Source organism: Hippoglossus stenolepis, chromosome 22, assembly GCF_022539355.2.
Source record: "Hippoglossus stenolepis isolate QCI-W04-F060 chromosome 22, HSTE1.2, whole genome shotgun sequence".
Classification (NCBI taxonomy): domain Eukaryota; kingdom Metazoa; phylum Chordata; class Actinopteri; order Pleuronectiformes; family Pleuronectidae; genus Hippoglossus; species Hippoglossus stenolepis.
The window spans coordinates 5,883,583-5,899,920 of NC_061504.1; the positions used below are offsets into that span (position 1 = coordinate 5,883,583).

General features: G+C 43.5%; 1 protein-coding gene across 2 annotated transcripts; it reads left to right on the forward strand.

Annotated features, from left to right (window-relative positions):
* The first annotated feature begins 2,807 nt into the window (after nt 1-2,807).
* e2f7 (E2F transcription factor 7) lies at nt 2,808-14,879 on the forward strand. 2 transcript variants are annotated; one of them, XM_035148121.2, is made up of 13 exons: nt 2,808-3,014; nt 3,547-3,651; nt 4,395-4,703; nt 5,207-5,366; nt 5,693-5,926; nt 6,827-6,982; nt 7,086-7,229; nt 7,377-7,550; nt 7,668-7,752; nt 9,942-10,263; nt 10,458-10,596; nt 11,782-12,167; nt 13,227-14,879. In XM_035148121.2, exons 2-13 carry the CDS (start codon nt 3,556-3,558, stop codon nt 13,380-13,382), a joined length of 2,361 nt encoding a protein of 786 aa, XP_035004012.2. In that variant the 5' UTR covers nt 2,808-3,014; nt 3,547-3,555; the 3' UTR covers nt 13,383-14,879. The 2 variants fall into 2 exon arrangements, with proteins under 2 accessions (XP_035004012.2, XP_035004011.2); XM_035148120.2 differs by lacking the exon at nt 2,808-3,014 and adding an exon at nt 3,152-3,312.
* The last annotated feature ends 1,459 nt before the right edge of the window (nt 14,880-16,338 follow it).

The window sequence follows — 16,338 nt, forward strand, 5'->3', positions numbered from 1 at the left end:
ACTGCATTATGATCATAAAGAATTGTTGTTTTTTTTATTATAGCTGTGGATTTTTGTGTGTATCCCTGCTCTATGGTGTTAATAGGGGAAATGACGGTGAAAACAAAAGCAACAAGACAGGTAGATTTGCAGCTTCAGGTTGAGAAGAAACACAATGAAGAGACTGCAAACTGAACAGCAGTTTTACTGTGGAGTATTAGACTAAAACGAAGATTCACATTAACCAAAAAACGAACTGGTTAAAAGGTGTTTAGACATTTTTACAAGATTGATACATAAGTTTTGTGATATGGAAAGTATCTAAGTACATTTACAAAGTATGTGAAATCTTTACTTGCACTACAAAAGTGTTTCACCTTTAATTGTCTGCACCTCTGTATATCTCCTCCGCTACATTTCAGATGGAAATAGTAATTTTAAACATTAATAGAATTAATGATGATGAATGAATTATGTATGATACATTGAAAGAGATTAAACTATTAAACAGGGTATGAAATTGTTATTAGCTGAAACTCAAGCAAAAACATTAGAATACTGATTACACTAGTAAAAAATAAAGCATATTACATAATTACCCCTCCTTTTTTGGGGGGCGTCCCCTGCCCAGAGGTTATAGGGCACATTTGTTTTATATATTTGTTTGTATAATTAGAAGTCAATGCAATGAAGAAAGGAATCTGGAAAACCATGAAGCCTCCTGAAGTGTATCGCAGATATCTTATATGAATACTAACCCTAACCCTCCAGATCTAAATAACATTTGGCGGGAGATTTGGTGGATTTGGGGCCAAAACTGAGGCTCTCTGTTTACACGCAGGGCGGGTCTGTCTGTCGGTCTCCCCCCCTTCCCCCCGACTCTCTTCCACCCACCATAAGTTTTCGCGCTGAGGACCAGGTGATATTAGCGCCACTGCTTTTGTCACCCCCACCCACATCTCCCGGGGGCCTCCAATCTGTCTGCTCCAGCCGCAGAGCTAATTCTGCATTACACTGGAGACAAAGGCCCGGGTGATTAGCTTCAAGGTAGATTTATATTCACAGTGCTGTTGCAAGGTGTCACTGTGGGAGAGGAAGCAGGGGACAGGCCTCAGCTGGAAGTTACACACATCGTCCTTAAGGAAGAAGGAGTCACTCGTTTGAATAAATCTATCTAGTCGGTACTTTTCTAAAAGTGAAAGTCAGCACGGTTGACAGTCAATATAGAAGTTTGCATGATAGCTAAATATCACAAATATTAAAAGTAGGTAGTACAATCTCGAGTGGGCTGAAATAATTCAAGAAATGTAAAAAAAAATGTTATCAGAATCTGAAATAATCTTTGTTTAGACCCCATTTCTTCTTTCTCCTCTTTTTGATGTTATGTTAGAACATTTGGTTGCATCTTCATCCGCACCAAGACCAACAGGACGGCCTTAAAAACATGAATGTGGGGACAATTATCCACTTTAAAGATTTCAAGAAGCAATCGCGAACATGTAGGGCCCCCGTCTGTCGTCCCGTTCTCTGCACCCAAAGTGAAGTGACGTCCAAAGTATTAGTTATTCCATATGCGTCAGTAAAAACATATTGTGGAACTATGAAATTCCTTTAAATCTCACACACATGTAACCAATGATGTACAGTCTCCTCCACAGGTCTGTGTGGCTCTGTTTTTTGGGGAATAGACAGTTTATTACACAATCCTTTCAAAGTCCTGTGATGGAAATTCATCTTGAGATTTGAAATAATGAAATTCTCAGACTGGAGTTGCCTTTGAGTGTTTATAATAGTAAGCTCTGCAGAGTTTACACAACAAGCTGGTTGCTCAAAATGGAACTGGCCGCAAGTTCACAAAAGCCAGAACTTATACAAAGAGGCGTTTCATAAAACATAATATGAAAAAAGACATGAAAGACATGAGATCATCTGTGTCTGTCCGTCCGCTGTAGCAGTTGGAAGAAAAACATCACCAAATAAGGGCATGCACCCTGTTGATCAAGGTCATAGCAGTGAGACACCGCCAAATAAGGGTTCCATCCTGTCAGGTAGACAGTATCACAGCAGTTAGACACCTGGTCAGGGGGATTTTCCACTACAGTCCTGATACTTGTAACATGCTGATTAGCCGAAATAGGAAGTATTATATTATTTGTGAGACGTAGGCTAAACCATAACATAACAAGATGCTAAATATTCCTCATTTTAATGCAGACAACAGGCTGAACTTCTGATATCCTGATGTTAAATGACATTACGACTATATTATCATGAAATTACAACTTTTTTCTTGTAATATAATGATTTTATTCACATATTACTTTCCTTCCGCATCGCCCTAAGTATTAAAGTTATTCCATATGCATTAGTAAAAACACATTACCCGTTATGTTTTTTTCAACTATCTTTGTCGGATTGTTTTTCAGATTGCTACATATTTAAAGAAAAGCCCAGTTTCTGAACTATAAAGCTTTCTGTGGTGGTTGTATTACGGTATATTATGTTCAAATGTAGCATATAGTTTTACCAGTGCTCATTATTAATGAATCGCTTTAAAAAAACAAGTTCCTAAAACTGCTACTTTCCCCGTTTCTGATCCTGCTCCGGAAAACACCCGCAGAGTGGGACCTCTGTCTCCTCCTCAACTCTTTTTAGTTTCCCCCCGGAATCCTGGACGGAGCGCGCCTGTTGCCCCGCCAACACCACTCTGGGGGCGTGGTGCGCACCCCGAGCACAACCACGCTGACTGGCTGGAGCCGAAGGACGCCGCCCACCGCCCGGGCGCTGATTGGCCGGAGCGGGCCCGACGCCGAAGAGCGCCAGAAAACAAGCTTGAGCGGGTGATGCTGTCTCCAGAGGACAGATCAGAAGTGTCCCCTCCGCAGGACACGGCCGCGCAGGACTGGACACACGGAGCACTACCCGCTTATTTCTCACAGGCCATGTCGGCGTGGAGGAACTGTACGTGCTGACAACGTGTGTGTGACACGGAGCCATTACAGGAGCATTTCATCCGTTCAGCGGAGAGCACCGAGGTATGGTTCTTTCCCTCCAGCGGTTTCCTGTCTGATATTACACCGAGACGCGCCGATCAGCTGAGCTAGTCCCGTTAGCAGCTAATCTAAGTATAAACCCGCTGCCAGTGTGTCGGTTAGGGACCAGTCTGAGTCTGTTATGTAACAGCACTGACGCTCCATGTTGTGTCACAGCTCGTTATTTACCTGCGTGTTAATGTCTGGCAGCGACCCCCTCCCCCCTCACTAATGTGTCTGTCACCTCTGCTCCAGTGTAATGGGGGGACGGGACGTTGTGTTAGCGCTGAACCAAACTGCAGTAAGTAAAAGACACCGGTTGTTAGCTTAGTTCCAGGTGCTAGCTTGCTAAGGGCTAGTTAGCTGATGTTCTTTGCGCCAAATCCAGCTGCCCACTCCTCTTCGAGTTTTCTGTCCAGACTGAAACTTCCTTAACTTCACCCCCTCCCCCCGCCAAATGTATTAGTCCTCTGATCCGTCTTTGCTTTACTTGTCTTACACATCCTCGCTGTTTTCCTTATTTGTGGATCTACAGGTTTCCCCCATGGAAGCGGAATGTCTCGCACTGAGAGACCTCACAAGTCCGAGGAAAGGTTTCACGGTGGTGACGGAGGAGGATGGAGACCGGGCCGAACAAAAGGTAAAAAAGGGGGTTTACAGCTGGAATCCTCAGGTCTGTGAGGGTCTGATCACTGGAGCCGGTTGCCAGGTTTGAGATCATGCGACTGAGGGCGAGCTGCAGAGTCAGGCTGGAAAGAGGGAAAACGACCAGGGGAGTGTGATGGCATCCCAAGTTACAGGGGTTATATGATGTGGGCTTAGTTATGGAGGGGGGGGGGGGGCTCCAACAGCAAGATGACAGAATGTCGGAATAGTTTGTGGATTAGATAACTAAAAGCCAAACAAGGTCTTGGAGTCTTTTAAAAACAATCTGTGCATTGCCTTGTGTAGTGTTTGATTTCTTCTTTAAATATAAATTCACCACTGTGCCTGTGGTAGTGTTCACTTTTTAATTTTCGAAATAAAAAAACTGCTTTGTAATGTCACGCGTGCGCCATAATCATTTTACTTTATTTGTGAGACCTGTGCTAAATCATAACGTAACAAGATGCTCAATATTCCTCATATTAATGCAGGCAACAGGCTGAACTTCTGATATCGCCCTTGTTAAATGAGATTAGGACTTTATTCTAATAAAATGACAACTTTTTTCTTGTAATAAAACGATTTTATTCTCATAATATTACGCAGCTATATAATGCAGCTCCAGAGGAGGATATCAGAGGAAATTAAGGCCTAAAACACGGTTTAAATTACCTCGTTCCGAGTCGAACTTCAATGTGGGGAGTTTGTCTTTTAACCCCACATCTGTCTCCGTCACAGGAAAACATCTGCACAGAGAGGAGGAGATGGTCTCCGCTGAAATCGCCAGAGTCCACCATCCCTCCTCTGCTGACCCACAGAAAAGGTGCAGCCGCTGACCTGGCACAAATCACACCCATCAAGCACGCCGCCCTGGCCGAGCCCTGGTCCCCCACGGCCAATCTCAGGATGCTGATCAGCGCGGCGAGTCCGGACATCAGGGACCGAGAGATGAGGAAGGTGCTGTTCAGGCCCATAGAGAACGAGAAGGAGAAGCCGGCGAGTCCAGATACCGTGACGGAGGACACGGAGGTGGAAGACTCTTGTCAAGTATGTGAAATGTCTCCAGAGTAAATCGATAACCCCTTTTAATATTGTCTTAATTTTTGATAGTTTACTGAGGAGAAAGCCAGTTTATCACGGTTATTGTTTTAATTAGAGAAGTGCTCTCCAATGAAGCCAGAATTTCCATATTTGAAAGAGTAAACACTTTTTACCCTAAAGTACAAATAAAATTTCTTAGCCATGACCGATGAAGTAAGTTGGTATACAAGCAGCAGATGGAGCCTAAATCACCCCAAGCTTTACAGTTGGTAGTTTAATCCGACATCTGAATATTTTTCCAGTTTTAATATCTTTCCATGGATTTTAAGAATTGATTCTGTGAAAAATGAGCCCCTGGAGGCATGTTGCAGAAAAGCTATTTAAGATGTGTGTTATCTTACTGTAACAGGATGATGGGGATGCACAAAGCGTAACCAAAACCTCTTTACCCAATGTAAATGTATTTTAGGAATCATCCCCAATATTTATCCATGCATGTTTCTGTTCAGTTTGAAGCTGTGGATGAAGAGGATGAGGCCGAGAAAAAGCCGAGCAGGAAGCAGAAGAGTCTGGGTCTTCTGTGCCAAAAGTTCCTGGCCCTCTACCCCGATTACCCACCTCCTAACAACCCCATCTGGATCTCACTGGACGAGGTGGCGACCAGTCTGGGTAAGAGCCAGCAACTTAACAAAAGATTGTGTTGACAGGGGAGATGGGCGGCTGCGTCTACGTCCCCGCTCATTCCTGTGCTGTTTGTGAACACTAATGGGAGCTTAATGGTAATGGAAGCAGCTAATGTCCATTTCATGAGCGTTATAAGGCTTTTATGTTATTGGATTTAGGTGCAGTTGCTATGGTGATCCCTTTTGATTCAAAAGCACATCACTATTTAAATCAAGAATAGGGCTTTCATTCATTTTAAAATCGCAATACTGACTATTCAGCGAGGTTTTTAATGATAATTAAGCTAATGCTTCCCTTCTTGCACTTGTCAGGAGTGGAAAGGCGGCGTATTTATGACATCGTCAACGTGCTGGAGTCTCTGACGATCGTCGGCCGTATAGCCAAAAACAGCTACACCTGGTATGGGCGCCAGCAGCTGGAGGCCACGCTGGAGGAGCTGCAGCGGAGGGGCCGGCAGCAGGGCTACCACCTCCAGATGGAGCTGGCTGCAGAGGCCAGGGAGGCCGGGCCAGGACGCGAGGATGACGGAGGGGACGTCGGCAACGGTAATGGACAGACCTATAAAACTTTAAGTGGCTGGATAACAGTGTCACCAGTGACAAAGGGTAGTTTGTGAAGGTAAACCCTGGTGACGGGATCTGTTTGTTATATTTAGGCATTTATAATCTCATGATTAATTACTTATAATCATTTTACGTTGGCCCAGAATGTGATCACGTACACATTAGCATACCTGCTTTGATTGATTAGCATACCTGCTGTATTTTCTTCTGGAAACAATTAAAAAGCATACCTCAAGATGGTGCACCTCCTATTGCATAGCTGCTGATATTCAGGTTTAACTGGTGCAATTTAACATGAGCTCATTACAGCCTCTAACCTTTAGAAGAGGCTCTGATGTAAACCATTTCATAACAACACAAAACAGCCAACATTTTTATCGTAAAAAAATTTGAATCAAGGCCATAATTTCAGGCCTAATCACATCACCAATAGAGCTTTGACGAGTCGGACAGTGATGTCTCGTGTTTATATTCCTGTAGTTGTATTTACTGCCACTACTCTGATGACATAGTTAACATAACATACATTTGCATTTCATAGCTAGGAAATTGGTGACGTTGCACCACAAGTATGCAAATGCTGACAAAAGCACAAAGTCTGCCTTCGTCATGTCTCTATTTTGCTTATGGGTGTATATAATAAAATATAAAAAGTCAGTCTCATGGGTAAGAATAAACAGATATTCAAATATGTTAGTCGATGGAGAGGGAGCTCATATTGTCAATTGTTTGATATGTTAGTTCTATTGCTGGAATGAGTTGGTTTTGCGTGGTGAATTAATGTTAATCTTATACCTGATGTACACATTTCTGTGTCTGCAAAAGACATTTGATAGCTCATTTCCTCTTCTTACATACTATATGCACCCATGTCGTTTGCAGCTGGTGGCAACAGGAAGGACAAGTCTCTGCGGATCATGAGCCAGAAGTTTGTCATGCTGTTCCTGGTGTCCAAAACTCAGACGGTTACCCTGGACGCAGCAGCAAAGATCCTGATTGAGGAGAGTCAAGACTCGTCGAGTCACAGCAAATACAAAAGTAAGAAATCCAGCAAAACCAATGCGCTGTGATCGGAAAGCTGAAATGTGGCATAAGGACTCCTTCCGTCTGTTGTATTAACTAAACCTCCATGTATCTTTAGCCAAGGTGCGGCGACTGTACGACATCGCCAATGTCCTGACCAGCCTGGGCCTCATAAAGAAGGTGCATGTCCGCGAGGAGAGAGGCAGGAAACCGGCCTTCAAGTGGCTCGGCCAGGTTGAATTCAACAACTCTGGGAATGCCGGTAAGAATCAAAGTCACATTCTGATATCCACGTGAAACTATGGAATTAAAGAAATGTAAACTCATTCAGAGACCCCTGAACTCACACCACTGTCATCCTGCTGTTTGTCATTATTGCTGTCATGCTAACTCAGACCTTTACCTTTAGGAAATACTTTCAACGTGGCAGCTGTCACTCCTCACGCCACACAGCCAATAGCAGGGCAGGACCTCAGAAGAGCCAAGATGGCACGCCACGCCTCCTTCAACATCACACCAAGGTCTGTGACCGTTCAACGGCTGGTCAACTCTGCCCCCAGCAGCCCACGACCAGAGCTAACGGGTAAGAGACGCTGAATTTTACAATATAGTCTGCTTGTAGTCACTTAGAAAAGTCATTTAGAGTTGAGCATTTGTATTTTCCTGTTTAATAAAGACAATTTGATTTCTCACAACTCAGGTCTGCCAAATCAGCCCGTGGATTATTCCAGGAAGACTGCAGGCCCCAACGCAGTTTGTCGACTGCAGTTTGGAAGCAGCTCTGAGTGAGTTCGCACGCGCACGCACACGCACACACACACACTTCTATCTTGACACTCATTGACAGAATGCATTCATTAGCCCCTTACTCTAATTTATTTCCTAGCCCCATACCTTCACCATCACAAATAAATAAAAACCGTGAAATCGTCTTAACCCATAAAAAGCATATGCACAAAATATCTTCACTGTCTAGACTCGGATGTCTGTACAAGTACATACACACAGTTGTGTCTCCATGACGTCAGAGGACATAACTTGCCAACCTAACCATAAACTTTACCTAACCGTAAAACACGCGTCACCTTAAAATGTAACAATTTACATAATGGACGAGCTTTTTGTCCCCAGAACGTGACCGTGTAAACAGATTTACACACACACACACACACACGCACACGCACGCACGCACGCACGCACGCACGCACGCACACACGCACGCACACACACACGCACACGCACACGCACACACGCACGCACGCACGCACTGGCCTTCTCTTGGTTCAGATTTATATCGCACACCTCCGATTTACTGCCGAAGAATTTACAGCACACAGTATTTCTAACCTTTGTCAGGAAAGGAACGGTGCAGGAGCTGTTTATAGAAACGGTTCATCTCAGAATGTATCCGCTGTCAGAGCGAGGCTCCGCAATTACTTTCAAATGGATAAACTCGGTTTCCATTTTCACATCAGGCATTAATAGCTATCGACTGTTTTAGTTACAAGGAGGTGAGAAGAAATCTCAGTCGCTCATACATAACACAACACACTCCATATGTTTGCATTGGCTGATGAGCTTAGCTTTAGGCTACATGTAACACGAGCCGGCTGCTGTGGATATGAATAGTTATGGTCTCATGAATGTATATGTTGGCGTCTTCAGACACAGTAGTTTACCACAGCCGCCCCAAGGCTGTGGCTGCTTAAGTGTTTTTTGGGGGGGGAGGGAAATAATAAGACAGGCAAGTGAGTGTTGAAAGAGGATATTTAACACACAAGGCTGGGTAAAATCCACCAGGGGCAGTGGCAGCCCACAGGAAAGTTAGAAATCTGCACATCAGCAAGAGAGATCAGAGGGGCTTCTGCATCCATCTCTACCAACAGGGCCTCTGCAATGCTGCAGGAAAGTACCCTGTGGTTTTACTGGAGGAAGCAGGGACTAAAGCTACATCCATATAAAAGACATTTTGTTTTAAAAATGGCTGAAGACTAAAACGATCTCAATCCAGTGGAGCATTTTAGTGCAATAGGAGGAAAGTTATCTGTGCACATACCAACACACTTGAAAAAAAACCTATCACATGACCATTCGCATACACTGGGCATGTATGTGTCTGCCGGGGTCAGCAGAGTCTCCGAACATCATTTATCAGGCTTGAAACCCTTGGAGCAGTGTGGATGCCGCTTTAGTTCCTGGTTCCGACTCAAACTCCTCCCTGGGAACAGCTGTCAGAGCTGAATGTTACAGATTTGTCTTGTTCAAGAGTCACAGCGGCTACATTGTTGCAAACCTCCATTCACACACAACATGGAAGCACTGGATCCCACTGGTATCACGAATAAGGAGTTGCCTTGTGTTTAAGTGTGACAGAGACCGGGGATGTGAGAACAAGTAAAAGAAAAACTATATATTTTTGTTAAATGGCAGGTGTGCAAAAAAGCTGAATAACTGTAGAATAACTACACAACACAAATAATCTTCTTCAGGAAGTTTTCAGTCTCCTTTAAATCAATTCATTAGGTGTATTTAAGCGCAGAAGCGCCACAGTAAATACAAAGAAGACATAACTCTTGTTTCCTCAACTGTGGAAACTGTTGCTCTAACCCAGCTGTATTTAGCTTTTGGTTTTTAATCTAATGTCAAACAAGTTTTCCTAATTTCACAGACAAACGAGACTGAATGAGCTCCGTCCCTGGGTTTAGTTCCACTGATCGCATTGTTCCTTGAACTCTTGGTGTTCAGTACTTATTGGGAGGTAACATGAGCCAGAAATGGACCTAAATGTTTGACATAAGAAAAACGGGGACCTAAGCCTAAACCACAGCTGTATTTACTAAATTTAATATATCATCTTGATACCCTTGGGGATAAATGCATTCTGATTGGATGGTGAAGCCTGCATTGCTCAATCAAGTCAAATAGTATTCCCAAAAATCTTTTAACAGGCTCGTTTTTCCTCATTTCTCCTCAGTAACCGTCCCAGTGCGGCATTGCAGCCTCACTCCCACAGCAGCCTTCAACCTCCGTCCTCCACCCAGTCCACCCGGCTGACACCTTCCCTCCCGCCCGAGTACCACTTCACGTCCACCTCCTCTCCCCGCTGCTTGGCCTACCTGCCCAGCCTGTCGCAGCCGTCGGTGGTGATGCTGTATGGGCACCCCATGCCCGAAGGTCAGAGGTCACCCGGGTTGGAGTCTGAGGAGGGGAGGAAGAGGAGGAAAGAAAGAGAGGAGGAGGAGGAGGCGGCAGTGGTGAAAAAGAAGGGAATGTCTGGATTAGAGGAATGTGACAAGGTGAGGGGATACTTGATGTGTTTTGCTTCTCTGGACTTTTACTCCACCACTTTATTTTCTGTTAAAGTTGACTGAGAACAACAGGATTATTTGAGATCAGTGCAGTAATATGATTACACGGCATTAATAAGTTCTGTTATGCAGAATTGGATTTTTTTTATTAAAAGTCTATGTGATGTAAAATTTCCTTCCAGCTGAGATTTGAACCTCGGAGGGAAGCAGAGGAGCGTTCCACAGGCTCCGGCAGAGCGTCTGATGAAGGTCTGTGTGACAGCAGCAGCAGCAGTGAGCCCGCCCAGCCGTCACACTACCTCTACGTGCCCAACAATGCAGGTATATACAGATTCATGAAAACTCTTAAAAAATCTATAAATCCAAAATAATCTTTTGGGAAGGGGCGGAATCTTCCCTCCTTAAAATGAAACTTGACCAGGTAAGGAAAATTACAATTTCATTACTAATGTGCTCTTTGTACATAGATGATCATAAACGTGAGGGAGTGGTTGGAGTTCTTGTCCTATAGAGATTGTATTAACGCTGACACACTGTGTAAGAATATGTGGTGAACAGGTTTCTATGGTCATGACCTTCCAGCAATGAGGATTATTATGAGTGAAAGTTGCTGAAACTGTCAAATCCAGTTTTAACAAAAATTACAAGTGGTAGAGGAGTAATTTAATCAACTCTGTCACTAAATATACAACTGAAAACCAATAGGTTGATATCAGTTACAATGAAATACATTTGGTGAGTATAAAAGAATATATATATATAACTGCCATTGTACTTGACTCAGGACACACTGAAGTTCAATGAGAAGAACGATTGTTGATCTTCGGCTGGGATTTTCTCTCTGTGTTGAACAATCTATCGTGAGATGATCAATAATCAGTCATCAAAGTCCAACAATCAGCAATTACACTGAATTAAGTAAATACTCACTGAGATGCATTCAGATGAGAACAAAGGATCCACTTCACAGGAGACACACACTGAATCAAGACACCTGTGTGCTGAGGGAGCGCTTGATTTCCATCACCCTGTCTCATTGTAGGTCACGTGACTTCTATCACATGACTTGATTTAATCACCATGTCAGTTTATTGATAAAACTAGAAGGACAGAGCACATACTTCCGCCAAAGACCAACAGCCCCCCCCACCCCATGAAACAATATCGAAATTCACGGCATCTAGATTTTTCATTTGGCTCGGCATCAAATTACACAAACGTAAAGTATAAGTCCCCTAAACATGATTGTTTTCATCAAGATCCATGAATTATTCAAGAAAGGAGGAAATGTTGCCCCGTCTCATAATATCAAAGAAAGTGAAATAAAATCCTGAATCCGCGAATTGTTACATTTAAAGGTTTCTTCTTTGAGTGGTGCCGTACTCCTTCACAAAATTTCGGTTCGGAAACTAGTCTAGTAGTTTTTGTGTAATCCTTCCAACAATCACAGATGAACACATAACCTCCTTGCACTTTTGTTTACATTTTCTCCTCCTCTGTCTCCAGGTCTGAACAGCCTCAACTTCTTCCTCTCTGCGGGCCAGAACCAGGCCAGTCTAGCACTTCCTTCCAGCGGTGTTCCCACCCTGGCGCTGCCCTACGTCCTGGTGCCCTCCTCCGCCCTCTCCCACTACCCCCTGGTTGCCGGCGGGCTACAACAGCAAGGCTCGGACAGCCACGCCAAACTTAGCTTCAGTCTACCCGCAGTGATGTCACCTGGCCACTTTACGCCTTACAGCCTGGCGGCGGCAGCCGCACAGGACATTAGCTGGTCGCCGGTTCCATCGCCGTCCACTCCGGAACAAAGCAAGCTGTACGGGTCAGCACTCTGCGCTCCACATTCACCACAGGGACCCAGGCAGACGGTCAGCATCAGCACACCAGAACCACTGGTAAGAGTCGCAGTCCCTTGGCAACCCCAAATGATTACAGCTGAAAATCTTCACATCCTCATCGATCTGTGCTCTGAAAACATTCATTTAGACATCATTTCCCTTCACATTGATACATGAGCTTTCTGGTACAACACAGTGTGACGTGAGCATCTGTTCTGTGGAAGGTTTCCCCTCATTTACTCATTCAGACCATTTTTTGTGGGGCAGCGGTTCGAGCTGATTAATCTCAAGGTCCTTAAATAGGGTTTAATGTTCCCGTCGACACAGAGAACCCAACACAGCTCTGCTGGCATTGGTCTCATTGATCAGAGCAGAGGCACTGGATGGGAAATGAATGCAGCATTATAAACAATAGGACAAATCAATGACCAGGCTGTGATTTGGAACGAGTGATACCTTCCTGAAAACAGCAGGAAAGGAGAAGCAGGGTCTGGTGCTAGTTACTGAGCAGAGCTCTCTCATTGTTTTCTTGTCAAATTGCACCATAGAGATGAAATAATTCATCATCATTCACAAGTTGATTGACCGAAAAGTGGTTTTGATAATTAAATATCCTTAAATAAGGACAAGCTGGTATAGCCGAGAGGTGGCTTTTATTATTTTTTAGGGTAAAAAAAATATTTTAAGGAAGATATATATTATATATATATATATATAATGTAATTGTTAGGATACTGCCACCTAACAGCAACTTTTTAAACAAAGGAACTTGCTTCACTCTTTTACGCCTTCCAGTGTCAATCCATCGTTTTTATTTACTGACACAATACAATCGTACAGAGCTTTTTACAGGGAGCTCTTGAAGGCACAACAAATAAATATATGAATGAACACTTCCCTCTTCTTCCTCCTCAGTCTATAGCAATAATGTAGCTTTAACATAAAACCAGGGAGCAGTTTGCTGATTATTATAGTCAAGTCTCTCTCTTTCACATCCTCATGAGATTAAATAAAGCTACAGAGATCTGTAGGAACAGCAAACATTTCATTACTGTGATGAACTATAATAGGATTTTTCTCAAAAACTTGCATCTCTCTCTCTCTCTCCTTCCTCAGACTCCTCATACTCCAAAGGACGCCCCAGCCTCTGCTACCAAGGCCTTCTTCCAGACGCCGGGCACCCTGGGAAGTGTAGTCAGCGCTGTTCCAGCTGCACGAAAAAGAGGCTCAGCACAGAGGAGGCTGGACATCGGCCACCCACCGACCACTTAAAGATCTGTAGGTGGCTCGGATACTATTGTAACATCCAGGTCCTGGTTCCTACAAGGGGAAAAAATGGTTTAAAGCCATTGGTGCTGTTTTTAGTTAATTGATCAATGAATTCAGGTTTTCCTTCGGAAGTTTTTAGCAAAATACTGTGTGATGAGGCCTAAAAGAGTCCAACATTTTTTAACGACTACATTTCTACCAAACTCTTCCACTATTGGTCGATAAACAGTTCAAACGTGCCCTGCGGTTCTGGTTCCTTTTGTTGGAAACTTGACTTCAGAGAACAGGTGAAGCAGTATTGCCAATGTAACAGTGCCCTCCTGTGGTGGGAGTCAGCCATTGCTGTATTTTGTATTTTCAGACAGTTCTCCCTCTCAGATGTGATCAAATCTAAACAATCCCCCATCACTTGTGTATTAAAGCCCAATTGCTATTTATAATTTAGCTAATATATGTCGATTACAGGAACTGTAATGGAACGATAACTCTTTTTGTAGCACTAAATCTTTTGATGAATGTACGTGTGTCATTCTTGAAGCGATCATCGTTTAGTTGCCCCCCCCCCCCCTTTCGTGTGCTGCTGCTGCATTATCATGGTGTGACAGGAAGTGTATCTGCTGCTGGTTCACACTGACCGCAGCAGGCACTCCTCTCTTGGTTCAGTTCAGACATTACTGTGAGGAGAGAATCACTAAAGCCTTAAATGTTTACAGGCAGAAAACTGTTACAGGACAGTTCTTCCACGTCTTGATGCACAGAGAATGCTTTGATCGGGAAGTGAAGCGATACTGGAGCTGAGGATTTGCAACCATAGTGCTTTATGGTTCAACACCAACCCCTCTAGCTGTGTTACTAAAGGACTGTGACATGGGACGGTGCTCTCAGGTACTTGAATACTAGATATCAGAGTACTGTAAAGACTTTTATTTTAATCCATTATTTATCCAGGGAAAGTCTTTTTTTTATTTTCCCTATCATATAATCAAACGCATTTTAGAAGATCTCTCCAGCATGGCCACAATCTGCTGTTGGCTGGTGCCGTTGGGGTTTAAGTGCCTTGCTTAAAGGCACCTCGCCGAGAGAAGGTTTTGCAGGGATTTGTGTGGACAATCCTCTGGGAACAGACCCGCTCACTCGCCTCCGGAACAGTCCAGCCTAAAAAAAAAACCACAAACAAATAATGGTGCTTTTGTACGGGAGTCGTTCAGGAGAGCTGAGCTCCGTCAGGCCGAAGGGTGCACAGGGAATCCACTGGGACTGGTGGACGCGTCGTCTTCGATGTACAGTTACATGTCCATAATTATTTCTGTTTTTTATTCATGTCATAATTTCACAATGCGGAATGATAACTGCTGCTTGATTGTTTTGAGAATAATGAGAATTGCACTGCTTGTTTGAGTAGGTCCTGTCCTAACTTCACTGCAGCGCCGCCCTGTGGAGGTTTTAACTGCTTCTCTGTTTCTCACTTTCCACAAATTAAAAAAAGATACGATGCCAAAACTTTTTTTTGACGTGTGCTCTTTATTTCGACAAACGTGTGGCGGTATTTTTTAAAGACTTTGACTGGGTTCCATTGAGATTTATACTTTGAAGAAGAACAACAAACCATGTAGGATGGGGGGGGGGGATCCATATGTCGACACATTTACAGATGGCCCAGCAGATGGAAGCGAGTCATGCTAATGTGGCGGGGGTGACATTCTTCATCTGTAACAGTTCATATTGCTGCAAACTGCTCCGTGCACTGTCGCATTAAACACACATTAGATGAGACTGATGATATGGGGGTGAAGCTTTATAATAGATATTTGTCACAAATAATGAGTCACATGTCCCAGCCGAGGGGACGGTTCAAATACAAATTACACAAGCAGTAAACTCCTGTGATCCGAGGTCGGGCTCTTATTTAAAGTGAATGAACCCCCCATCAGTGAATTGACACATTCATCAAGTGGGCTCTCTGGGTCAGGTCAGGCTAATTGAGTCACTTTTAAAAACACACACACCATCTGTCAGAGGACATAAACATTTAATCAAGGCTGTTTTTTTTTATATCTGCATTAAAAGTGAGCCGAGGGAGCTGCCAGTGGATGTGTTTGGCCAGGGCGAGGCATCTATAACACTAAATCCTCAGCAGATGGGACAATTAGCTTTATATAGACGCACAGTTTCGCCAAGTATCTGCTGCTGTGACCAAAAACCACTTCGGTGACGGATGCTGCTCCGGCTCTACTGAGGAGAGAGGCTTTTATAAATACAGTACATAGTAATATCAATGTAATCCTGATATGAGACATATATATTTACACCTGTATAAACCAAAATCAGTGTGCACACACACTCAGATATACACACTTACAGAGAGTCGTGTCCCCACAACCCCTCAATTCTAAAAGAGGTGCAGAAAACAATCTAGAAATTTTGAATGGCCCTCAATAGAGCAAACAGCTCCACCAAGGCCCGACACATTCTATAGATTGAAAGATATTGGTCTCCTGAATAGGCCTCGATTTGTTTCATCTACATACATGAATTGTTCCCAGGAGCAGTGGAACTCGACTCCTCGTCTTTTTGGATTCTTCTATTTATTTTGTTGATTCAGCTCCTCTAATACGTCTATAATAATCAGTCACTCAGGACATAACACAATCCCCATTGAAAGTCATCACAACACCTTTTTTTTTTTAAATCCCACTTCAGCATAAAATCATACATTCTCCTTCGTTAGGTTTAAATTCTGGAATTCTGGCTTTACTATATGAAAAATACAACAATGGTATTATGTGTAGACAAACAAGGGTTGAAGTGAGAAAGCCCTTGAGCTTGGGCAGATTGCAATGACATTTGGAACAACTCCATGACCTTGCATCCAGCGTCCACTGGCAGGTCAAACTTTCACTCATCCACTGAAATATCTCAGCAACTTTCTGAGTATTGATATTGTACATCCTATTCCAAA